At 44.7% G+C, this 26,789-nt stretch overlaps 1 protein-coding gene across 1 annotated transcript in view; it reads left to right on the top strand.

The window, feature by feature from the left end:
- Window positions 1-26,789, top strand: part of stab1 (stabilin 1) — a 298,755-nt gene that overhangs the window by 136,509 nt on the left and 135,457 nt on the right. The window contains exons 22-30 of the mRNA XM_086001826.1: window positions 187-298; window positions 7,465-7,651; window positions 11,358-11,451; window positions 12,908-13,066; window positions 15,799-15,894; window positions 19,236-19,331; window positions 19,481-19,528; window positions 23,027-23,163; window positions 25,650-25,761. Coding sequence (XP_085857952.1) covers window positions 187-298; window positions 7,465-7,651; window positions 11,358-11,451; window positions 12,908-13,066; window positions 15,799-15,894; window positions 19,236-19,331; window positions 19,481-19,528; window positions 23,027-23,163; window positions 25,650-25,761 — 1,041 coding nt within the window. The remainder of the gene's footprint in view (window positions 1-186; window positions 299-7,464; window positions 7,652-11,357; window positions 11,452-12,907; window positions 13,067-15,798; window positions 15,895-19,235; window positions 19,332-19,480; window positions 19,529-23,026; window positions 23,164-25,649; window positions 25,762-26,789) is intronic.

Consider the following 26,789-nt stretch of genomic DNA (forward strand, 5'->3'; position numbering starts at 1 on the left):
ATGTGAAAGGTGCTATATAAATGCAAGTTCTTTTCTTTCTTCAGATAAATAGATAGATAACATTTCAAATGTCTCACTTATGCTAAAACTGCTGGAAATGTAAGGCATGAAGGAGTTCACTAAATTCTTTTTAGAAATCTCCTCTGATGGTTTAACACTACAAATGATTAATTTTGTTTTTCATAGTGCACTGATGGATTAGAGGGAGATGGTTCATGCAAATGTCAACCAAACTTTAAAGGAATTGCCTGTCACATTTGTTCTGGTCACAAGAAACACGGTGAAAACTGCACCCTAGGTCAGTGAGTTACAAAAATCACAAAAAGCGTTAACGCGGGTTTGAAATAAAGAGAGAATGCGATGTAATTCACATTAATGTTCTACTTACATTCTTTTGTACTGTCACTTTTTAACTTGCAGAATTTCTCTTTGTAATTAACCTCATGGGCAGTGCATAACTTTTGCTGACTAACACTATCAATGAACTGGTGGAAATAGATAACAACAGAAAATGCTGGAAAAACTCAGCAGGCCAGGCAACACCCGTGGAGAGAGAAATAGTCAACGTTTCAGGTCGAAACTGTAAAGTCTGTGGGTTGTTTAGTTAATTAATACACAGACTCTAAGAGTAACTTAAAACAGGACTTTACTATTCGAAGGTCAGGGCGAATCTGCCCAATAAATCCTGACACAACACTTACATACTGGTGTGGTCACCGTCGGTATTACAGTATACAGAAGCCAAACAAAGTAGTGCTACACCTAAAATAGTTCTCTTAAAGGTGAACGGTTACATACAATAGTTCTCTTAAAGGTAGACGGGTACATACACTACAATCCTCCCTTTTTAGCTTACAACATACTTATTCCCCATTAAACATAACATATAATCAACTTCATGTAAAACAATTCACAGATATAGTCTCTGCGGGAAACAGTTCACAGATTCAGTCTCTGCGGGAACAGATCACAGATTCAGTCTCTGGTCTTGACTCGGTCCGAACAGCATCTCTGTGGTGTAGCCGGTTCACATTTCTAGCGTGACTCATCCAATAGTCTTTCCCTTGGCTTAACAGCTTGAACTTCCGTCCTGCTGAACCAGCAGTGCTGACTTTTACAAACAGCTGGACTGCCTTGGTAATTTTTCCTACTTTCCAACTGATTTGGCCTCCTTCGTAGGGCCCACGTGCATGATCTGATAGAAGTGATAATGATTTAGCTGGTTATCGTCTTCTGCTTCGTCTTTTTCTTTTCTGCTTCTTGGAGACTCTCGGGGCTCCCTTATCCGCTGCCAGCTGTAGCGCCACCATCTCCCTATGTTCCTTAGACTTTAAGTGCTTCATCCTGATTTTTGCACTTTGGGAGTTTTCATCACAAGCTGGGCAGACCAAGTCATCGTAATATTCCGTGTCACTCAACAGGTCATGGTAATATTCGGTGTCGTCCTGAGCTAGTCTAGCGAGAGGGCCTGCTACTTCTTCCTTACCCAACTGGACGTTAGCCGACTGTTGTTCCCTCCCTAGACATCTTTCCTGAAGAGACTCCTTCATGCGTTCATATTCATCCCGCTCTTCCTGGGTTTCCTGCCAATCCTTCACTAATGACCTCATTTGTGATTCCAATACTTCCCCTTCCATCGGGGATTGATTGATCGGGCTATTCAATCCTTCTACTGGAGCAGCTGTTTCAACATTCTGTAGTTCACATTGACGTGATTCAGCGTACTTTCGGCAGCCCCGTAAAATCTGTGTTGCAACCTCAACTATTCCCCAAACTTTTGAGAGCTCCGAACCCCTTCCCTTTGAAGATTGAAGCTCGTGTTCAAATGGTTCCCATTGCAGAGTCTTGTCTCTCAGCATATGAAGGAGTTGGCTGACCGTTAACTCTTCCACGGGGACCCTGTGGATCAGAGTCTTCTCCATTTCATCCACCTTTTCCTCCAATGCTTTCACCTTTTTTTCCTCTTGTACTTTGGCTTTAAGCGCTCGGAGAAGTTGCGCCTTGATGCTCTCTAGCTCATGTTCAGGGGCCATTCTTACAGTCTCTGTGTTTCTTACAGTTGCCTTTTCTTTCACTGAAAGAATTCCCAGTTGAATCTGTTCTTCAAGTTGTTGAACCTCGATCATTGCCGCCTCATATTTGTCTTGGGTTTCCTTCAATATTTTTATGAGTCCTTGGACATCTTGACTTTCATGTTCTGCCATGTCTTTCACCTCTAATTTCTCATCTATGGATGGAACTTCTACCGATGAGTCTGTCTTGGCCTTGAGCTCATCAAGAATTTCCTGCAGCCTTTGGACTTCTTGCTCATGTTCAACCTTTAGTTGCTCATATGCTTCCACTGAAACTAGCTTTTCGGAGGTTGCCGAGTTAACCCCCCTCCAGGATTGTAGCCTGGGCCTGTTCATACTGTTCCTTCAACTTCTCAAACTCTGCTTGTAAGGAGTCGTAGAGAAGAACTGGAATAAAATCCTGGCTTCCTGAAGATTCCTCTTCATTTGCTTCTTTCTGCAAATATTCTAACTCCTGAACATCATAAGGGAGATGTGACCGGTGACTGGTCACGGTGGCTCTATGGTCGCTCTCTGCTTGAGCTAGCTGCTTCTGTTGTCTTTCCAGATTCTCCCATTCGGTGTCATAGAACTTTTTCATTGTTTTCATCTCTTGTACGAGACGGTAACTCAATTGTTCTAATTGTTGTCGTAATTTGAAATAAAGTTGAGTCCGAGCTCGGTGTTCTTCCGTCATGGATATGTCCTTAAACTGAACAGACTCAGAATTCTCTGTCAAACTATGTTGCCGTTGTTCGGTGGAGATCTGTTCTGAAACTTTGTTCTTCTCTGGAGCATAAGCCTTTCTGCATGCCTTCGTTTTTCCAACCTTAGTCGGCAAGTCCATTTTAGCCTTGTCTTTCACATTTGGGTTGGTCTTATCGTCATCCGATTCAGAATCTGAGCTGATTGTCTGCACCGAGTCCTCACTTGTTATGGCTTTTAGATAGTGCCATTCCATGTCTATTTTCTTGATCCACTCCCGTCCTAGAAGTGGTGGTCCTCCCTCAGGTAGTACGTATAAGTTCATTCTTGGGTGTTCTTTACCCCTATCTCTCACCTTGACTCTTATCTTTCCCATGGGGTATACTTTATGCCCCGTGTATGTCTGCAATATGAACTTGGTATCTCTTAAGGGTATATGTGAGAATAGCTGGTGGTAATCCCTTCGATTTATGACTGATAGAGCTGATCCAGTGTCCAACTCCATTTTCACTTGGACTCCAGCTATTTTTAGCATGACCCAGATAGTTTGTAGGTCAGCTTCCTTACTAACATTGTGAATTCTCAGACTACCCAGCTCTTGGCCGTTTGGGTCTGAGTCCGAATTCTGTTCGTCTGAACTCTTCACAGCCACCTTGTGTACCTTGTTGTACTTTTCCTGTGATGGCTTCCTTTGGTTGTTGGTCCTTTGGTTGTTGGTCTTCTTCCCTGACCGGCATACCTTAGCTATGTGACCCAGTTTGCCACATTTCCTACATTCCTGGTTCTTAAACCAGCATTGGTTCTGGTCGTGTGTTGTCTTCCCACAACGATAGCATTTTGTTGTTGTCGAGGTAATTTGATCCACACTGAGTGCCGCTGTCTTTAGCTGCATTTCCGCAGTTCCCTTCGCTGCAGCTTCGTGCGATGCTGCAATAAGGACAGCCCTGTCAAGTGTAAGGTCGTTCTCTTCGAGTAGTCGCTTTTGCGTTCCTTCCTTTGCCAATCCGCACACGAACTTGTCTCGCAATGCCTCTGTCAGATTCCCTCCAAACTGGCAGTATTTCGCTAATCTACGCAGTTCGACCAAGTATTCTGCGTTGCTTTCGTCTTTCCGTTGCGTTCTCACATAGAATTTGAATCGTTCCGCCAACATCAACGGTGTGGGGTTCAAGTGATCCTTCAGAACAGCCACAATATCATCGAAAGTCTGATCCGCCAGTTTAGCCGGTGATAGTAGATGCTTCAAGAGCCCGTATGTCTTCGCGCCCATCGAGTTTAGCAAGGTTATAGCTTTGTCATCTTCTTCTATTTTATTGGCCTCACAATAGATCTCAATGCGTTCCACATACGTGGCCCAGTCTTCTACCTCGGAATTAAAATCGTTGATGTTACCACGCTTAGGCATCTTCCTCTCTTCCTGATAAACACCACGAATTATTTCTTTAAAAAAAATTTTTTCCAAGATGGCGGTTCCCGCGAAAATGGCGGTTTCCCGCGCTTATCTTCTCTCCCCGCCCACTTCAATGGCGGTTTCCCGCTTCTGTCTTCCTCCCCGCCTAATGGCGGCTTCCCGCGTTTCTTCCCTGGCGGGAGGGGTACACTTTCCCCACGGGCGACGGCCGCTGGCTTTCAGGTTCACAGCCTGCGCGTCGGCTTCAGTGCTTTCCCTTTTCTCGGCAGGGCAACCGGCGCTGGGTACACCCCGTTGACGGCGAACAGTTTCAGCCGCTGGGCTGGCTCTCGCTCAGTTCCCCTTGCTCGGGCTCTGTCTCTCTCCCGCTCGCTCGGCTCTACCGGCGCTGGGTACACCCCGTTGACGGAGAACAGTTTCAGCCGCTGAACTGGCTCTCGCTCAGTCTCCCTTGCTCGGGCTCTGTCTCTCTCCCGCTCGCTCGGCTCTACCGGCGCTGGGTACACCCCGTTGACGGAGAACAGTTTCAGCCGCTGGACTGGCTCTCGCTCAGTCTCCCTTGGTCGGCTCTGCCTCTCCCGCTTGCTCGGCTCCCAATCGCACCTCCCAGCCCTCTCGCAGTCCGGTGCTTCCCTCCCCGGCTGCGGCTGAGTTTATCTCTTCCCGCGCCTACGTTCCCGGTCGCAGCGCTTCGTGGCTTCGGTCGCTGCCCGGCCTTTTTCGCCGGTCGCGGTCTAGCTGTCTCATGACGCCGTTGCGTCCCCCAGCCTGTCTGTACCACGGCTTCCTTGCTCCACGCTGCCCCAGTCTCAGCGCCTCTGGACCCGACTTCTGTCCGGCTCCTTTCCCCCTCGACCGTGGTCGAGTGCACCGCCCTTATCCTCCGGTTATTCTTTTTACTTTCCCTTACTCACAGTCACCGTGGCCGCCTTGCTTCTCGTGCTGATCGGCTCACTCCTCACCGTGGCAGAAGGGACAGTCAGTGCCTCTAAATTCTTCCTCCTTTCTAGTTCTGCAGCCTCGAGTTTTCTCCCAGCAGAACGACGAGGGCGGTTGCCTCTTCTCGACGCTCGTTAACTGCTTCGGAAGTATTGTTGCCGCAGGGTACGATCGGACTCGTCGCCACTGTAAAGTCTGTGGGTTGTTTAGTTAATTAATACACAGACTCCAAGAGTAACTTAAAACAGGACTTTACTATTCGAAGGTCAGGGCGAATCTGCCCAATAAATCCTGACACAACACTTATATACTGGTGTGGTCACCGTCGGTATTACAGTATACAGAAGCCAAACAAAGTAGTGCCACACCTAAAATAGTTCTCTTAAAGGTGAACGGTTACATACAATAGTTCTCTTAAAGGTAGACGGGTACATACACTACAGAAACCCTTTGTCAGGACCTGACGAAGGGTTTCGACCTGAAACGTTGACTCTATTTCTCTCTCCACGGATGTTGTCTGGCCTGCTGAGTTTTTCCAGCATTTTCTGTTATTATTTCGGATTTCCAGCATCCGCAGTATTTTGCTATCGTACTGGTGGAAATAGATACCAGGAGGGTCATTTTAACTTAACCTGCCGGGCGGGATCGGTTTTACACCCGGCCCAATATTACTCTCCAGTGACTCCAATGGCCGGGGTATAAAACCAGTGTTGCACCTGATCGCGGCAGTTTCCTGGCGGGTGGTCGGGTTTCAATTGTCCCCGACTTTATTCCGTTGAAATCAACCAGCCATAGAGTAGCATTTCATCACAGTAACTCTTCTAAACTATAAGGAGGCATCTTCCCAGTACGGCCGTGCTGCTTCCAATTTCCAATATGTGCTGGTGGTGGGTGACCCTCCCCACCGCTGGCACGTTCAGCGCTTGGAAAATAACCCACTTATCTCATTGGACACAGATCTCATGCCTGTAAAATTCAATAAAATGTTTTTTTCTTCCGGAATAAAGCCTAGACCCTAGGTGAGTGTGCTGACAAACAGGACGTGTTTAAAGGACAGCAGTACAGCTTAATCAAGCAAAGGATCAGAGCCTTTCAAGTTCAATGAATTTGTTGGCATTTTCAGTTTACTCTAGTTTGTTTTATGGAACCGCTTGTACATACATACTATAAATTTTGTTCCATTATTGAAAAAATTCTATTATCTGTACATATGCTGGAATTAAAAATTGTACTTAATGTCTAAGCCTCAACCATTTGGGATATTAGTTTATATCAGAAACATAATTGGACCAGCCACATAAATACTGTGGCTCCAAGAGCAGGTCAGAGGCTGGGTATTCTGCGGCGTGTGCCTCACCTCCTGACTCTCCAAAGTCTTTCCACCATCTACAAAGCACAAGTCAGGAGTGTGATGGAATACTCTCCACTTGCCTGGATGAGTGCAGCTCCAGCAACACTCAAGAAGCTCGGCACCATCCAGGACAAAGCAGCCCGCTTGATTGGCACCCCATCCACCAACTTAAACATACACTCCCTCCACCACTGTGGCTGCAGTGTGTACCATCTACAAGATGCATTGCAGCAACTCGCCAAGGCTTCTTCGACATCACCTCCACACCCGCGACCTCTACCACCTAGAAGGACAAGGGCAGCAGGCGCATGGGAGCACCACCACCTCCAAGTTCCCCTCCAAGCCATGCACCATCCTGACTTGGAAATATATCGCGTTGCTTCATAATCACTGGGTCAAAATCCTGGAACACCCTCCCCAACAGCACTGTGGGAGTACCTTCACCACAAGGAATGCAGCGGTTCAGGAAGGCGGCTCACCTCCACCTTCTCAAGGGCAATTAGGGGTGGGCAATAAATGCTGGCCTTGCCAGTGATGCCCACATCCCGTGAACGAATAAAAAACACTGTAATGTACGTCGCTCAGCCTCACTCCCCAAGATACAGCCTAATCCCTTTCTGCTAACCAGGTTTGAACAGAGCACTGGACAGACAATGGAGCAGACTCCACTCCAGATACAGCAGAGCAAGACTTTAATCAGATAAAGCAACTTAGATCAGACAACTACTGAGTTTCATATATGTGGTAACATATTCTGCTTCTTTGATCAGTTGCCTCTTCAGGCCAGGCAATATAGGGGTTTCTATAATGGTAAGCTAGACTGTGAAGCCAGTTTTACACCCAGGCAGCAAGTTGAAAATCTGCCCCCTACTCTATACAAAGAATCACTCATTATCTTTGCTAACAACGTACATTTATTTTGTTCAGAAAGGAAGAGTGAGCGAGTGGGTGCATGGAGATTGCAGTTGCATTTATTCCTGCGATGTTAACGTACATCTCCTTTCCAGATTGCCCTTGCTTGCACGGGATTTGTGATAATAGACCTGAAAACTCCGGGATTTGTCAACCTGGTACATGCGAAGAGGGATTCACGGGTCCACTCTGTGACAAGAAGACTGAGTCATGTGGCCCGAGTGGTTTATCCCAATACTGCCATGCATTTGCTGTGTGCGAATATGGCAATGGCACTGCCAGGTAAAGAGAACAAGTGACAAATTTCAAAATAACAATTGCCCCTTCTGCATTTCTAGCCTTTAAAAGAAAGAAAAGAAAGACTTGCATTTATATAGAGCCTTTCACAACCTTGGGACGTCTCAAAGCGCTTTACAGCCACATTAAGTACTTTTGAAGTGCGGTCGCTGTGGTAATGTAGGAAACGCAGCAGCTAATTTGTGCACAGCAAGCTCCCACAAACTGCAATGAGATAATGATCAGATAATCTGTTTAGTAATGTTGGTTATTTGGTGCTGTGGACATCAATTAAGTATGTTGTCCTTGACAGACCTATAACATACAGACATTCTTATGGCTTCATGCACTTCCATTATAAATTTTTATTACACAATTATAATGAAAACTGCCTATGTAAACTTTTCACGCTGTAATGACACCCTCCCACCAATGATGGCACTATAGAACTTCACTTGTGCCTCTCCCAGCTCTTCAGCCTGTACAACAGAGAAACTCCTATTCTCCAAACAACTCTACTTCTCTGCTTCCTATATTGTGGTAAATTTAGTTTTAACTATAAATAATAATATAAAATCATTATCGGAAATAGGCACAGAGTACATGACCTTAAAATGGCAACTGAGTTTCGTCTGCATGCCCTGACTAAAACCAAAATACGACTAAGATTCGAGAATAAGCAACTAGACTAAATTAGAACTAAATGAAGAATACAACTTAAAATGAGTCAAATTCAAACTAAAGAGATGAGACTAATACCAACACTACAATGATTTCTAAAACAAGCCTTATTTGACATCTTTAACAGACAAAACTAATTAATAAAACCATGCAGATTTTATTAAATTCTTTTATTGTTATTGACTTCTAATTATTGTCATTACTGCATCTAATTAAGAAACTAGGGGTGTGAAAATGTTCAAACAATCATAGAAACATAGAAGATAGGAGCAGGAGTAGGCCATTCGTCCCTTCGAGCCTGCTCCGCCATTCAGTGTGATCATGGCTGATCATCCAAATTCAGTACCCTGTCCCTGTCTTTTCCCCATATCCCTTGATCCCTTCAGCCTCAAGAAACATATCCAACTCTTTCTTGAATATATTTAATGAACTGGCCTCCACCGCCCTCTGTGGCAGAGAATTCCACAGGTTCACCACTCTCTGGGTGAAGAAATTCCTCCTCATTTCAGTCCTAAATGGCTTACCCCTTATCCTTAGACTATGACCCCTGGTTCTGGACTCCCCGGCCATCAGAAACATCCTTCCTGCATCTAGTCTGTCCAGACCTGACAGAATTTTATAGGTTTCGATGAGATCCCCTCGCAATCTTCTAAACTCCAGTGAGTATAAGCCCAATCGACACAATCTCTCCTCATACATCATTCCTGCCATCCCAGGTATCAGCCTGGTGAATCTTCGCTGCACTCCCTCCATGGCAAGAACGTCCTTCCTCAGGTAAGGTGACCAAAACTGCACACAATACTCAAGGTGCGGTCTCACCAAGGCCCTGTACAACTGTAGCAAGACATCCTTGTTCCTGTACTCGAACCCTATTGCTATGAAGGCCAACATACCATTTGCCTTCTTAACCGCCTGCTGCACCTGCATGCTTACCTTCAGCGACTGGTGCACAAGGACACCCAGGTCTCTTTGCACTTCCCCTTCTCCCAATCTATTGCCATTCAAATAATAATCTGCCTTCCTGTTTTTGCCACCAAAGTGGATAACCTCACATTTATCCACATTATAGTGCATTTGCCATGTTTCTGCCCAATCACCCAACCTGTCCAAATCGTACTGGAGTTTCCCGACATCCTCCTCGCAGCTTACCCTCCCGCCCAGCTTTGTGTCGTCTGCAAATTTGGAGATATTACATCCAATTCCCTCGTCCAGATCATTAATATATATTGTGAACAGCTGGGGTCCTAGGACCGATCCTTGCGGTACCCCACTTGTCACTGCCTGCCACTTGGAAACCGCCCCGTTTATTCCAACTCTTTGCTTTCTGTCCGCCAACCAGTTCTCTATCCAAGTCAATACCTTGCCCCCAATCCCATGTGCCTTAATTTTGCACGCTAATCTCTTGTGTGGGACCTTATCAAAGTATGTATTTAGTTGGTCTGCCATTACCTTGTTCCCCATTATAAATTCCCCTGATTCTGACTGCAAGGGACCTACGCTTGACTTCACTAATCTTTTTCTCTTCACATATCTATAAAAGCTTTTACAGTCAGTTTTTATGTTCCCTGCTAGCTTACTCTCATATTCTATTTTCCCTTTCTTAATTAATCCCTTTGTCCTCCTTTGTTGACTCCTAAACTGCTCCCAATCCTCAGGATTATTGCTTTTTCTAGCCAATTTATATGTCCTCTCCTTGGATCTTATGCTATCCCTAATTTCCCTTGTTAGCCACGGTTGAGTCACCTTTTTTGTTTTATTTTTACGCCAAACTGGGATGAACAAATTCTGTAGCTCATCCATTCGGTCTTTGAATGTTTGCCATTGCCTATCCACCGTCAACCCTTTGAGCGCCATTCCCCACTCAATCCTACCCAACTCGCTCCTCAGACCATCGTAGTTTCCTTTATTTAAATTGAGGACCCTTGTCTCTGAGTCAACATTTAACCCATGGCTTCTTGCCTATGATCTCCATTAGCCATCAATGGAAGAACTGAATAGAAGCAAGCTGCTTTCTCAAAATGGGACAGCCTTCACCTTTCCCGCATATGTCCTGCTGCCAGTTCAGGTGCAGCAGGTGAAGATCTGGAAATGGGCTATATACAGCCCTCTGTTGGGAAATGGTGCAAATGGCGATGAGTGGACCCTAAAGGAAGAAAAAAATGTATTACCACATGAGGAAAAAAACATAATTAAACAGAATATATATTTTAATATATAAAAGACTTATGTCGAGCATGTTTAGCACTTCAGAACAACACTTAACATAGAACTCTAGTAAAACACCACTGAACCATTCTCACGGAACACTGAAAAAATATACAAAAAGAGAAAGCAAACCAGTCATTTCCTGCTAGTTTTTTGGTAATCTGGCATCTCTCCAAGGAAAGGAACCAAGCTGCTGTCGATTTAGAGAAACGTCCAACAGTAACTGCAATAAGCTTCTAATTGACCACAAGATGCCTCTATTTGTCCCACTTCCACACAGGGAGCACCTGAGCAGTGGCTAATGGTCTTAAAGAGAGAGGTTAGGTTAGCAGCTAAATATCATAGGACAAATTCAGTGAGGCTACATTTGCAGAATGGAGTCTTACTAGATGGAGATGTGAGTTGGAGATAGGGCAAGGTCAGTGATGTAATAAAGACTCACTACACACTTGGTTGTACATAAAGCAAGGCTTTAATCGACTTGTAACAAAACATGGAGGTCTAGTTAGTAGCCACTAGCTTCCTGTTTCCAGACTGTCTCTGGCCAAGCTGGGCCCACGCCCTAGTATTTATACTCCTCGGGCGGCGCCCTCAGCTGGCCGTTCAGTAGCACTTCCTTGTAGAAGTTGCGATTTATGACAGTCAGTATTGTGCCGATTGTGTGATCCACACTCATGTCTGGAGAGATGCCAGTCCAGAAATGCAGACTAATCTGCCCTTATTACTGTGCTCCAGATCCTAGACTATTTGGAGTCAACGACTTGGACGATCAGCTAGTATTTATTTCAAGTAATATCTCATTTGAATGTTTTCATGCTTTTCCCAGATGTCTATGTAAGAATGGATACGAGGGTGATGGGATTTCCTGTCAAGTAGAGGATCTTTGTAAAAAGCCTGATCGAGGAGGATGTGCTGAGAATGTGAGCAAGGCTACCATTTCTGTTGTCTGTTGTCAGAAGACTGTATCGTATCCCAATTCAACAACTTGTATTTGTGTGGCACCTGCAATGCGCAATCAAAGAGCACAGGTTGCAGAGGTAAGGTGAGGTGAGGAACAAAGAGCACAGATTGGGATTTAGGACTGGACGCGCTTCAAGAAGTGAGACCGTTGGAGGAGTTGGAAATGAGGATGAGGATTTTGATATGTTGGGGGACAGGGAGCCAATGTTAGGCCTGTGTGGATAGGGTTGATGGGTAAGCGGAGTTAGTGTGGGGCAGGATATGTGTAGGGCAGTTTTGGGCAAGTTGGAATTTGTGTATGATGGAGCTCGGGAGATTGATGAGGAGGACATTGTGGAGGTTAGGTAAGGACAGAAGCAGAATTGAAAGTAAATAGTCTTGTTGATGGACAGAGTGTGGGGAACTGGCTTTAATATATTGTCTCTTGTCATTTTTGCAATTTCTGTGTGGAACGATGTGTTCACATGGTGCTACTATGGAGTGGAAACAGGGTGCATTCCTCATGCTGCTACATTCTTGTTTTCAGCCATGTCACTCTGGGGAGGAGTCAGATGGAGAACAGATGCTTCCCCATAAAGAAAATAAGATAAACAAAGGGGGCAGTCATCTCCAGGCCACTCTGATGCACTTCCTAGTGGCTGGTTCAGAACATAATTTGCAGAGGCCTAGAAAGAGCTGGTTCATGGCCTAGGGAGAGCGGAGTAGGCAAAACCTGGTGCCAAAACAGAGGTGTCTACTTTCAAATAGTAATAACATAAGAACAAGGGTCCTTAAATTAAATTGTGAGATACCAATATGACATTTATCTGCAAGTCCTTGGAGCTCCTTGTGTCCTGCATCGACCATGCAAATGGCAGCACTACTCCCAGACCTCTTCCAGTTCTGCCAGGATGTGCACAAGAGTTGACATGGGCAACTCTCCCTCCATAGCACCAGATTATTTATTTATTTCATAAGATGAAAATATTTTCTTGCATTATTCATTTGTTCTGAATAATTGGAACATGCGATCCCATTTTCATTCACAGCATCAGAATGAAATATGATTTTAAAAGGCAAAGTTAGGATTTATTTTTTAATCTATTCTTTGAACAATATTTAGCTTGGCATGAGGCACGGAGCGAGATTGTTGTAGTTAAGTTGGCCTGGTGTGTGCACGCTTTGAACTTTGTTATTGCCGTTAGATCCTGGGCTATTTGATAGCATTCTGTTTTGCCATTCTGTTGTAAAGTGAATAAACGATCCAGTTTTAAAACTAACAATGGCAGCTATTTGCAACAGTAGTGGGGCCAAGAAACCCATAAAGATTACAACTGACATTAGAAATGAATGCCCTGAGTGAGTATGATGGGGGTTTCACAATGCTGCCGTAGTTAATGGTCTGGCATTCATTACACGTTTGCCTTTTTATTGTAGGCAGAATGTTTTAGTCTAGGTCCTGGGAACATAACCTGCCAATGCAACACTGGATGGACTGGAGATGGGCGCGTCTGTACTGAAATAAATGAATGCTTATTGAGCACTCGAGGAGGCTGCGACGAGAACGCTGACTGCCAGTACATTGGGCCTGCACAGGTATCGCTCACTGGTTTATCTGAGCTTTCCTTTTGTTTTAAGTAAAGCATAAGATGAACTGTCTTGGCAGTAGAAAGCAATAAGCACTGACGAAGGGAAAAGGCCCTATGTGTCTGCAGAGGGCAGTGACTATTGGAGTTATGCAGTGGCCTGTTCTGGATCCCCTGCTCTTTTTGCTATTCATAAGAAAGAAAGAAAAAGAAATAGGAGCAGGCCATTCGGCCCCTCGAGCCTGCTCCGCCATTTAATGAGATCATGGCTGATCCGATTTTGGCCTCAACTCCACTTTTTTGCCCGCTCCCCATAACCCTTGACTCCCCTGTTGCTCAAAAATCTGTCTATCTCAGCCTTGAATATATTCAAGGACTCAGCTTCCACAGCTCTCTGGGGTAGAGAATTCCAAAGATTCACGACCCTCTGAGAGAAGAAATTCCTCGTCATCTCCGTCTTAAATGGGCGACCCCTTATTCATAAATGATGAAGGTATACAATGAAAAGGGGTCTTAAAGGAATAAAATGCAGCTGACCACACGAGGAGATAACAGCAATTAAACTGAATAGGGCTGAAAATATGTGGTTATTCCAGCAAACTGCTTCTCTAACTTCAGTTGGAGATGCCGGAATTGCTGGAAACTAGGCTGGGACCCAGTAATATGCCTAATGTGCCCAGCGGGAACCAGGTGCGTTCAGGCTGTTTTATATATATTGGGACTAAAAATCTACACGCTGAGGTTTCTGGGATGGCCTTGTGGGGATGGAGTCTCTACCTACCCCTTACAAGGTTATTGAGGTACGGGTGAATGGCCAGGGACAGAGACTCCGAATGTCAGAGTTCCATGCCCTGGGGCCTCTTGGGGATCTGGCGTATGATCAGCACAAGTACACATGACATGTATAGGCCGACCAAAGAGCAGTTGTGGGAACTACCAGAGATCCAGGCCGGGATGGTGGCCTAGACCTCTGAATAATTAGCCATAACAAAAAACACAATTTCACCCCAACTGAACCCATATAAATTATGGGACCTCTCCTTGAGCCTGCAAACTTTGGTGTGGCCAGCAGTGGAGGTCAGGAGTGGGCACATCTCACCATTTTACGCCCCATAGATTTTGAGTCCCAATATATATAAAACAGCCTGAACGCACCCCGTTCCCGCTGGGCACATTAGGCTAAATTCAGGGCCAACATTTATGCGACCTCCGCTATTTCTTCTCCATTTCCCTCAGGATCCTTGTATCTTTCTTTAGGTTAACTAATTTCTTTAATAGCTTCCTTTCAATTTATTGCAATACCTCTCATCTGGCTTTTATCCAGTTCAGGATTTACCTTCTTCCCAATATCCTTCCCTTTTAAACATTGATGCGAAGTACTTGTTACGTATCCCTGCCAATTTCCATTTATCCTCTACTAACTCATTATTCTCTCAGAGCTCCCACCTCACATTTAACAATTTCCTATTTGGTGAATACCTAATGGTTCTTTTGGGGACTCTCTCCTCACACTCCCTCCTTGCTCTCCTCATCCCTTCCTTAAACTGTTTCCTTATTTTCTCTCATTTTTATCATATGTGTAGGCCCTATATAGAAACATAGAAACATAGAAGATAGGAGCAGGAGTAGGCCATTTGGCCCCTCGAGCCTGCTCCGCCATTCAATGAGATCATGGCTGATCATCCAAATTCAGTACCCTGTCCCTGCCTTCTCCCCATATCCCTTGATCCCTTTAGCCTTAAGAAATATATCTAACTCCTTCTTGAATATACTTAATGAATTGGCCTCAACTGCCTTCTGTGGTAGAGAATTCCACAGGTTCACCACTCTCTGGGTGAAGAAATTCCTCCTCATCTCAGTCCTAAATGGCTTACCCCTTATCCTTAGACTATGACCCCTGGTTCTGGACTCCCCGCCATCAGGAACATCCTTCCTGCATCTAGTCTGTTTAGTCCTGTTAGAATTTTATAAGTTTCAATGAGACTCCCCTCATTCTTGCCTTCTTCTTTAGGCTTTAGTTTGTTTCTAACCTCTTTAATTATCCACGGCATCCTCAAACTTGAAGTACTCTCCTTTTTTAACAATTAATATATTTATTCTGCACTTTTGCTATCTTCTTTTAAAAACTATCGAATTGTAGATCGACAGTCCTGTCTGCTAATTTCTCTTTCCACCTCGCCTCAACTAGCTCACTCCTCATATTTCTAAGATCTGCCCTATTTCAATCTGATGCCCTTGTCATTGTACTAACTTTTGCCCCCTTATTATTTGGACCTAAAACCTTTTCACATTATGGTCACTACTCCCGAGGGGCTCACCCAGCTTTAACTCATCGACCCCATCTATTTTACTCATAATTAGATTGAGCATTGCCTCCCGCCTTGTACGCATATGAACATACTAGTCGAGGAAAGAGTCCTGCCCACATTTTGGGAATTCCAGTAAGAAAGAAAGACTTGCATTTATATAGCGCCTTTCACGACCATTAGATGTCTCAAAAGCGCTTTACAGCCAATGTAGTACTTTTGAAGTGGAGTCACTGTTGTAATGTGGGAACCTTTGTCAAACCATTTGCAGACCACTTGTATTGTAAAGTGTCTTGATCGTGCGGTTAGGTTGGAGCATTAAATATTGCAATCTCAGCTATTTCTTTGCTCAATCGTAAACCCTTTGATATTATAGTGACACTAAGAAAGTGCTATGTTTCGATAACCGTCTTTTAATTTCATCCCATGGTATCAGAGTCGCTGTGCGTGCAGGAGAGGGTTTGCTGGTGATGGCAAGAAGTGCACTCCTATTAACCCATGCCTGGAAGATAATGGTGGATGCCATGTAATGGTAAAAAATAATAGTTAATAGTTTATCATACTTATGTGTTGTTATTTCCATGACCTCCAATATTAGTTTGTAGTTGTTCTCCTTTGATGCAGCATTCAGGATACTACTGGGGGGTGAAATTGGGTATTACCCCGTTTGGGGTGCTAACTGTTGAAATATTGAAAATTTAGCGCCAGGCGCTAAGGATTCTGAACTTCTACTAAATTGGGTGTTAGCAGCCCAGGAGGAAGTGGGGCGCTAAATCAAGCGCTAATAACCTCAGTGGGGTGCTACAGGGGTGATACCAGCAGAGCGCTAATGAATTTCAGGTGCAATGCATTCAGCAATGGTCCTTCACATTGGTTCCTTCCAGCTCTTAAAGGGGAGGTTGCATTATTGTGCAGATGTTCATTTTCAGCATTGCTGGCTTTGAAGTAACCTGCGAGCAACTGAATCCTCTGATGGCTATAGCTGTTCCCACTCCCAGGGACAGAGCTGGTCGAGGGCGTCCTGCAAGGCCATCTGTAGTCTCTGGCACCGACACGCAGCAGCCTTCCACCAGCCCTGCTGTAGCCACTCGGGAGACACTACGTAGGAGCACTAGATTAGGAAAGGGGACTGTAAAGAGGGTTTGCACAAGGGCGATTAGTCAATATTGTTGTTGTATATATGGGGTTAATGGTTTTTGATAAATTTATTAGTGGAATGTTGCAGATTTGGTGCTGTGTCTCATTTCAGTTCTAGGGTGTGCTATGGAATCACAAAGTGATGGAATGATGGCGACGTGCTCAGCAACCGGAACGAGGCCTTGAAGTCACTGGAAACAAAGTCTGATGAGGCGGTCATGGACTGACCTTGCATAATGCCAATTGAGTGGCTGCCTCCTCCATCGCTGCTGTTCGTCCTCCTGTTCCTCCTGTTCCTCCTGCTCCTCTTCTTCTTCCTCCTCCTCCTCCTCCTCATCCTCATCCTCGTCCCCTTCCTCCTCCTGAGGTGGTGCGGCTATGCCTGGTGGCAATGGCTGCGCCCTCATAATGGCCAATTTGTGCAGCATACAGCCGACCACGACGAAAAGTGACACCCGCTCAGCTGAGTACTAGAGGGCTCCTCCCGAGCGGTCAAGGCAGCGGAACCGTTGCTTGAGCACTCTGATGGTCTGCTCAATGATGTTCCTGGTGGCAGCATGGCTCTCATCGTATGAGTGCTGGGCACGAGTGTTGGGGCTGCGGAGGGGAGTCATGAGCCAGGTGGAGAGCGGATAGCCCTCGTCTCCCAGCAGCCAGCCGCAAGCTTGATGTGGTGGCTGGAATAGATCTGGCACACCAGTCTGGCGCAGGATGAAGGATAGCGGGCATTAACGGTCAGGATTCACCGTGTGTGGTCGCAAACCAACTGCACATTAAGTGAGTGGTAGCCTTTGCGGTTACGGAATACCTCAGGATTGTTATGAGGTGCCCGCAAAGCGACGTGGATGCAGTCAATGGCGCCCTGCACCATGGGGAAGCCCACTATCCTGGCAAAGCCACATGCACACTCGTGCTGCTTTTCTCTGGTCATGGGGAAGGAAATGTAGTCCCCCCTCCTTCTGAGAGAGCATCTGTGACCTGGCGGATGGAGCAATGGACGGCAAACTGGGAGATGTTGGAGATGTCATCTGTTGCACACTGGAATGATCCACTGGCATAGAAATTGAGGGCGACAGTGACCTTGACTGCCACTGAGAGAGCTGTGGTGGTCCTGAGCTCAGGCTCGAGGTCTGGCTGCAGGAGATGGCAGAGCTCTGTGACCACATCTTTGCTGAAGCGGAGCCTTCTAACACACTGGTCCTCAGTGAAATTCATGTAGGAGAACTGCTGCTGGAATACCTTGGGTGGATAAGGCCTCCTTTTGAGAGCCTTGTTGGCCCTCCTACCTCTGGCCATATTTTGCACTCTTTCTCTGTGCCTCAGTTGCCTCTGATGTTGAAGCTGGAGGGCGAGGTCCAGTGCCAGTACAGCCCCCATGAAAGGATACAAATATTGCACTTTCAAACCTCCCCTCAATACAACTCAATAATCTTTATGTGCCAGAACCCTCGTTAAAATGCAAAACGCTCAAATCGGTCAAAAGGCCTCTTTGCCTATGTGAAACTAACAACACAGTATTGTTGGCCGACGAAAACTACACTGGAAGTAGATTAATTTAAATAGCGCTGCTCCAGGGGACATCCGACTGAAAGCCGCCTCCTCTACCTGTCGTTGTTAACGGCAGGCGCACAAGCAGGGGGTGAGAGGGAATTTTTCATCCGGGGCGCAACCGGGGTGCTGCGCACATCAATGATGTCACGATCTCTGGGCGCAGGAGATCGGGGCGCAACGTCTTACCGCCGCCGCAAAACTCCCACTAAATTTAGCGGGAGGCATTGCTATCGCTGCGCCCGGTCACAAACTCATTTGCACCCCATTAGTGCCCCCTGGAGGCACTAACGGGAGGCACTACAGTGGATCTCCTGACTCAAATCTGCTGTAATGAGAGGATACCAAGCAAAGACCAGGCATTTTACTCATAGAAAAAGAGTGAAGATAGAATCAAGAGTTCCTCATAGCAAGTAGCTAGAGAGCAGAATTGGTGGAGGCCCATGGGGGGTCTGTTCTTGTAGGCTGCTTGTGACTATTTCTTCCAGACAAGAGGACGAGATAGTCTTTGCCACAAAGCTCCATTACTGCCATCAAAGCTACCTTATAATCAACCAACATGACTGTGATTAAAGCGGAACAAGCCGGACAATGTTGCTTTTTCATTCCTTGACTCCAATCTTTCATATGGACTTTTTCACTTTTGGTGGCACCTCTTTGAATGTTTGAACCAAGAGCTGATCTAACCCACCCAACAAAGCTGAATGGGAACTGGTGCCAGACCTAAGCAACAAACTCTCAGCTTTCTGACGGCAGTCAAGTATTCAGCAGTTTGAGCCACCAAGGTTCTTGAAATCTGATTTGTAAAAATATTTGAATTTATATTTCTTTCCCTTTTTTAAAAATTCCCTTCACGGTCCCAATCATGACAATCTACCATTGCTGATGCTCTATAATCGACTACTGCTTCTTTAGTAACGAGCATAGCTGTAGAAGGGAGGAGACAGGCCTTGTTAGACCCCTTCTATTACGATATTGTGTAGTGTCACCATCTCAGCCAAGAACTGAGAAAACTACCCAATAAAAGTTGATACATGGAAATGAAAGTAGAGCTTGGGATTTGAAACCTCACATCTGTGATTGGGAGTCTTAGAACCCTGATCTGCCTAAATTTGTTAATTAGAACCAGCCGCCTGTGTAAAGTGTAATTTAATATATATAATGAAAGTTAAATGTTTTCATCTATAGGCTGAATGCGAACCCATCGAGAATGGAAATCGAAAGTGTACCTGCCCTCCAGGCTATGCTGGAGATGGGATTATGTGCTTTGGAGACATATTAACAGTAAGTAGAATAACAATATATACACTACAATACCTAATTTGAAAAAGTAATAGTTATTTTGTGAAATCTGTTAAGTCTCTCGTTTGTATCTATTTGTACAGTACTCAGTTAATTTGTCATTTTGAGTTTTTTCTTTATTTGTTTTGAAGGAGCTGGCATCAAGTGCATACTTTTCAGGGTTCAATGACTGGCTCCAGGTATGTAACCAACATGGTTTAATTTCAGCTGCAAGCTGAACTGAATTAAAAATAAAATCCTTTGGAATTTTTCCCTTCAGTATATTTATTATTTCTTGTTGTTTAAGGTTTCATTTTGGAGTATTGAAATAATCTGTCACATTTTGGTGAGCTTTCCGTCATATTGCGAGTTGCTAAATGTCCCTGAGTGGTTGTTCTCCCTGTCCAATTTACCAGAGCTTCCCGAGCCGGCCAAAGGAATGTTTCTGCAGACAGTGACAGCGGGAACTCCTTTGGTCTCCTGGATTCTATGGGGGTAAAATTCATCTTTGGAGGGGCACCTGTTGTACACCTTCCCAACTTTCCTTTCCATTAAAGGTGAGGTGTGTAAAGGGCGGTCGATCGCTACCATCCATCTTGCACGCTGCCGAAGCTGAACTTTACCCCCCCACCCCCACCCCCCCTCCATGTTTGATACTCAGCACAAGGGCTGGTTCCTTATGGAGCAAACAGAGAGAGAATCTCCACAGAAGCCTCCAGTAATATTAGGCAACAAATAGGCTTTTTTTGTTTTAGTTCCTATGTTGTGATGAATAGGCTGTTTCATCACTTTACAGATCATAAGAAAGTTCATATTTTTATAAGTATCTCCGAGCACTGGCTTGTCCCAGTTGCTTTCTGTAAAACGATAACAAAATACTGCGGATGCTGGAAATCCGAAATAACAACAGAAAACGCTGGAAAAACTCAGCAGGCCAGGCAACATCCATGGACAGAGAAACAGAGTCAACGTTTCAGGTCGAAGACCCTTCGTCAGGACTGAGAAAAAAAACAGGAAATGAAACAGATTAAGAAGCAAGTAGGGGGCTGGGAAATGGGGGAGGGGATGAAAGAACAAAAGGGAAGGTCTGGGAGGGGTGAGGAAACATTAAGGGGGTGATTTTCATTCAGAAGTCGGGAAGGAGGCGGGACTACAACTTTCGGGGTTGTAGTCCCGCCTCCATCGAGATGCGGCCAATCCACGCGATTTTAACTTGATTGACCTTGTTGAGCCCGCCCAGCGGGCTCAGCAGGCCAATTAAGGGCCACCCGGCAACAGGTGACATCACAGACTGAAATTTCATCTGTCAAGACGTTTTGACAGATGAAATATCAGCGCTTCACAGCTGTTTGAAGCTGTCAAACACTGACAGTCTTACTTCTAACCTGAGTCCTTCTACACAGACTCAGTTAGAAATCTCACCGGCACAGAAAGCTGCAGGCTGTCACTTTTGACAGATCGCAGCCATTCTGCTTTCTGTGCCGGTTAGATGATAGACTCCCGAAACCTAAAGGAAGGAAGGCTGTAAAGGTAAGTACAGGTAATTTAAACTTCTTTACACACTTTAGACACACCAAACACACTTACCTTTGCACTCATGCACCCATCACTCACCTGAACACAGACATCTCGACCCCTCCAAGTCCTTCAACCCGACGGCCCGACTCCTCTAACTTGGCGTGCTGTGGAGCCGTCGGGAATCCCACACTTCAAGATTTAAAATAGAGATTAGGCTAAAAACTGCCTGTTAACTACCTGTTAACAGGCAGTTAATGGCACTAATCCCTTCCCGCCTCGGGTAGGCGGGTCCCAGCGTGGGGCGGCTACCCGCCTCCTTTGAAACTTACATGGAGGCGGGTTGGGGGCGGGATGGTGTCGGGACCCCTGAATTCAGGACTTTAACCCACTGTACGCCTCCAATCCCAACTCCACGGGTCAATTTGACCCCTAAGAGATATTCAAGGCGAGACGAGATGGTGATAGGACAAGTAAAGAGACAAAGGATGGCTCTAGATGAAGTGTGAAATGCGCCGGCAGAGTGAAAGACAGCTGCCATGTGGGAGAGAGAGAGAGAAAAAAAGGAAAAGGCACAAATCAAAAGTGTGGATAAAAAATCTAAAAATATGATAGGGGCCGAGGTTATGATCTGAAATTGTTGAACTTGATATTGAGTCCGGAAGGCTGTAAAGTGCCTAATCGGAAGATGAGGTGCTGTTCCTCGAGCTTACGCTGAGCTTCTGTGGAACAATGCAAGAGGCCAAGGACGGTGAGGTCCGAGTGGGAATGGAGCGGTGAATTGAAATGACAGGCGACCGGAAGCTCGGGGTCTCCCTTATGGACTAAACGGAGGTGTTCCGCAAAGCGGTCACCCAATCTGCGTTTGGTCTCCCCAATGTAGAGGAGACCACATCATGAGCAGCTCTGTAAAAGCTGGTTTGGTTGAATCCCCAATTGCACTAGGAATCTCTCAGACATGAAATTGTCTGTTATATGAGTCAGGATGGCAAATATGTTAATGTTTTCATAATAATTTTGTTTACCTATTTGCATTGCTCTGGGGTGAGTCTGTCAAGTCCAAAAAGGTTCTATAGCCTGGAGACAAATCGATTTGTATCTAGCAGCTGCAGAACCTTCTGCGTTTTCAATAGGTGCTTTTGGAAATCGTTCCAGTTAGATACATACATAATTATCAGCCCTTCGAATCAGGCAGATCACAGGGTTATCATCTTTTATTTTCCTATATCCCAGGTAAGTGTAGCATGCTTGGGAGGAAAAAGGTGACTTTGGAGCTATGGCTCCCAAAGCTCTCCACCACTGGGGTTTTTCTTGTGTCATGTCTGGATCTGTTGTAGACGAATTAATAGAGATTGCATCATTATCGTTGCATCATGTGACTGCCAGATGGTTGAAGGTGATCTAGATGTACCTTGGTCTTTCTCGTGTAGCAATTCCTATGATCCTATGTGTTGATTTCAATGGGCGCATGAGGTATATTTCCTCCCCACTCCCCTGCATGTTAAATTCTGGGGATATTTGACCACCTGATGCAAGTGTGAGAGATTACATATTTGATTTGTTGCTGGTTAAACTTCACAGTGGATGGAAAATATATCATGCCTAGTTTTGCCCAGATTTTCATTCTTGGGCGGAAGATTCCACGGATCCAATGAAAGCCCTTGTATAAATTATGTTATGAGCTCCGATTCGGGTCTAGTATTGCTGAGAGAATTAGTGAAGGATCACCTAGTTTGGGTATTTTTTAATATTGAGGACCTGCAGGTAATCTGCTCTGTAATCTGCCATATTGCCTATTGCTACTGCTTATCTCTTACTTGTAATAAACCTGGTCTGTAGTTTTTAACCTGAACCATGGTCTGGTTGAATGTTTATTCAACCACTTTCCAAAGACTAGGAGGTTACAAGAGGGCAAGTGACATATCCAGTCAGCTAAATACAGCACAAGGGTTTTTGTTTGAGCACTGGGCTCACTATGTTACCAAAAACTGTGTAAAGTTACACTTTGGTTCATAAGGAACAAAGGCTCACTTATGGGAATGGTCTTTGATGCTGAGCACAAGAGAAGTATCTGAGTAAAATCCAAAAATGTAGCAATTGTACTACGATTGGTTTTGTAATAATGCTTTTAGTACATGGGGCAATTGCAGGCTGAATTATTTTCCCTTTGCTCTCTGAAACAGAAATCTTTGCATAGAATGGAATTCCCAGCAGGAGCTAATGTGACTGTTCTCGTGCCATCACAGACAGCCATAAACAATATGGATAAGGCTGACATAGAATCTTGGGAACAACGGGACAGTCTACCAGTCATAGTCAAGTAAGATACCTTTGCAAAGATAGGGCTCTGCCTTATTTTTCTTCATTGTTAAAATGCTAATGTCTGTTTTCCCTAACAGCCTAGTAGGTTCATCCAATGAGTAGCTGATCTCCACAGACCAGGTTGAGGCCATTTGTAATGTCTGAACCGCTGTCAGCTAAATCAGCACAGACCAGGAATTGAGAGCTCTGGTCTATATGGCTCAGTTCCACACAAAGTGGGGGTGGGGGTGCTTTCCATGATTCGAAGGAAGTTGGAGCATCCAGGAAGAGGGACTGCTGCTCTGAGGCCCACACAAGTAATACTTGGTGATTGGTGACCACAGAGATTGGGTTTGTGCCAGCAGATAAATGTAGCAATCGAGCTGACATACTTCATAAATCTGCATGCAGTGGGTTCCGCATCATTGTGTTAGAGCCAAGTGTTAGACCGGCGCCAACACGGAGCAAGTCTACTGCCAGATCGCCACCTCGACAAAGTCTCACTCTTACCGGCTCAGTTAGAATAGTAATGCAGGTCTGCACTTGATTTTAATGTTATATTTGCAACTAAAGTAATAGGAAAGCCCAACTACAAATTAGGACTACAAACGAATTAAGCAAACCTCCTAGATGTGGCTGACATACTTGAACATGATGTAGCAATCAATTCTTTGACTGCACAGACCTGAGCGTCTTTACTACCAGTCTAGCCAACACTCTGACAATTAAACTGCTCTGCTATCTATTCATGTATGCAGAGCTGATTCAAACTGTCATTTACTAGGTAGTTGTGGCAACTGGAATTGTTAACAAAGAGCCGGGGAAGGCCGGGCATCAATTTATATGTGGCTACATCTCAAACTGATGCTGTTTCCCACTTGAATGAATTAGACCGAGCCTTGTAATGTACAGCACCATGTTGACAGATTGACTATGCCAGTGCACTGAAGACATGTTTCAAACAATAGATTCACTGTTCTAAAGGAGATAGGTCTATTCATGCTGTGATGTCACAGACATGGATCTACATAGTTACAGTGCTAGTGCAACTGACTAATCTTCACAAATCCATATTCACAACCCACATACATTTAAAATCAGTGTTGCTTTTCAAGATGAAATACTTTCCAATTACCCTTGTAAAACTGACTAGCATTTGTTATTGAAATTTGCGGATTAGTAAGTAATACTTTTTCAGCAAAGCATTAGAGGGAGTATACTTACTGTAATTTAACCATATAACTTTTAAATGCCTATAGCTTTTAATAAGCATAATAAAACTTTCCTTGGAAGGAATATGAACTCGCATTCACTGGCAATATAATAACTATAGTAAATGATCAGTTACAGTAATGTGATGTGAACTGGTAAAACAAATAGCTGTGTGACATTTGATTACTGCATGATTTAATAGCAATAATTCACAGTAGCCAAGTCAACATTTCAGCTTTATTCAAAGTCCTGTTTACATTCATAATCAGGTCAGATAATTTAAATATCTCTATCCTCCTTTCTTTTACTGAAGAAACGAATGCAATGAAAACACACAGCAGACAACAAAGAGCACAAGATCTGGTCTAGTATTGTAAAAAAAAGTACTGAGGGGGAGAAATTGGCCTCCTTTGCACCTTCCTTTTGCACCTCCGGGGGGCGTTAACGGGGCGCTACCGGCTTTGCGACCAGGCACACGAGAGTACCGACACCCGTGAACTTCCCCTGCAGGTTAGCGGCGGTGGTAAACCCTAACGCCAAGATCTCCTGCACCCCGGAGATTGTGACGTCATCCGGTGCGCAGTGCCCCGTTACCGCCCTGGATGCGAACTTGACTTCCGCCCCCTGCAGCATCGCCGGGCGTCAACACCGGCAGCTGCAGGAGGCGTTGTCACCGCAGATGGCCGCTTGGGGAGCGGTAGTTAAAGGGATTGCCAGCGAGGTAGGCGAAAAATGTTTCATCAAGACTCTGTGCTTTTTTTTGCTATTTTTTCAGGTGCCGCGCTTGATCAGCCCTACGCTCTGTTAGAGTGCTTGGGGCTGATCGGCGTCGATCGGAGGCACCGTCGGGGATCAGGGGATTCGTTTTCTTGCAGAGCCTGCAGCGATGGCCCTTCCCTTTAAGGGAGGGAAGGAGCCTTCCAACGCGGCAGTGCTGCACGTCCCAGTGTGCAGCTACCGCCCCTCCTGCTGCCTGTTGTGCTCCAGGAAGGAAGTGGAGCGTTTGATTTAGCGCTTGATCCACTTCCTTCCTGGAGCGCAAAACCAAATTTTTTAAAAGTTGAGAAACATTAGCGCCTGCCGCTAATTATTTCCACTTTTAAAAGTTAGCACCCCAAACGGGGCTATAATGAATTTCTCCCCGAGTTTTTATTTTAGCGCTAATTATTTTCAAGCTTGTTACTGGTACTTTGGGCTTTCTGGAGCTGTGATTTTCAGCTATGTCTCAGAAGGGGAAACAAAGCAAACAAGCAAATTTGCAGCTGCTATAATTCTAGCACTTGGTACCTATAGGTCACATTTTATTATGGGTGGACTTGCCATTGATGACTTAAAAGAATATGAAGGACACAACATATCAACTATGAACATATTAATCAGTTTACCAATCAAGAATGAAAATGGGGTAAGTAGATGATCTTTGCATTTCATGTTTTATGTGTGACATAGTTGAAAACTCTTTCCTTGAAAGACTGTAATGTATCATCCAGTCCCCCCCTCCCCCCACCTCCCCACATACCTTGGTCATTTTATATTTAGCAGAACAATTTTCAGAGACCAAGTTTTTAAGGAAAAAGATTACTTTATCAACAATGAGTAAATTAGAGGTATAAGGTTTAAGTACAATAAGACTTAACATGATCGATAAATTTATACAAGAGAGAAGAGTGATGTTCTGCTGTGGTTGTTCAGCAGTAAAGTTTAGTTTTACCTTTCTCTCCATGCATCCTTCCCAGCCTTTCATTGTTGCCAAGAAACTGTGCTTGTCAGGAATCTTTCCCACACTACTTCCTAAGTCCTGACTTGGGTCAACCTCCATCTCCTACTGTGTTTCCTCTTAACAAGTTTACAAGGATTCCTGAATGATAAAATTACAGTAAGAAAGAATTTATGTAATGCAGTGCAGCATATCCCAAAAGGTAAACTGTATTTTTACATTGATGTATTTTGGTGGATAATAGAAAGAAGTTTTGCCATTTACAGAGGTGACTGATTAATTTGGACTGTGAATGTGAATGTGTTCGAATTTGGAATCTGATCAGAATATAGTTCACTTAATGGGAATATTCCACTGGTAGGCATGACTATGTCCAATGTGGCTATAAAATGCCTTTAGATCATCTGTCTGTATTTACTCATCAACCATTTGTATCAATGCCGATAGCTGTATGAACAGCATTTGAAGGCGAATGGACTAACAGGACACAGTATAAAGGAGTTTTATAGTTTGCAGGGTTTTATTTTGTGAGTGTGGTTGATGGTTTCACTGCTCACATGATTGTTATTTCACTCATGTAAAAGTCTAGCCAGCAATGAGCTCCTTGAGATTTTTCTATCTTGTGCCAAAAGCCCTCATAAGTCACTGGTGTCTGTAGCGCTCATCAGCTACGGGTCTTTCACCTCCATGAATAAACAGCCATAACTCACCACCAC

This window comes from Somniosus microcephalus, chromosome 11 (genome assembly GCF_052327205.1).
Source record: "Somniosus microcephalus isolate GS21.2 chromosome 11, FLI_Smic_1.0, whole genome shotgun sequence".
Classification (NCBI taxonomy): domain Eukaryota; kingdom Metazoa; phylum Chordata; class Chondrichthyes; order Squaliformes; family Somniosidae; genus Somniosus; species Somniosus microcephalus.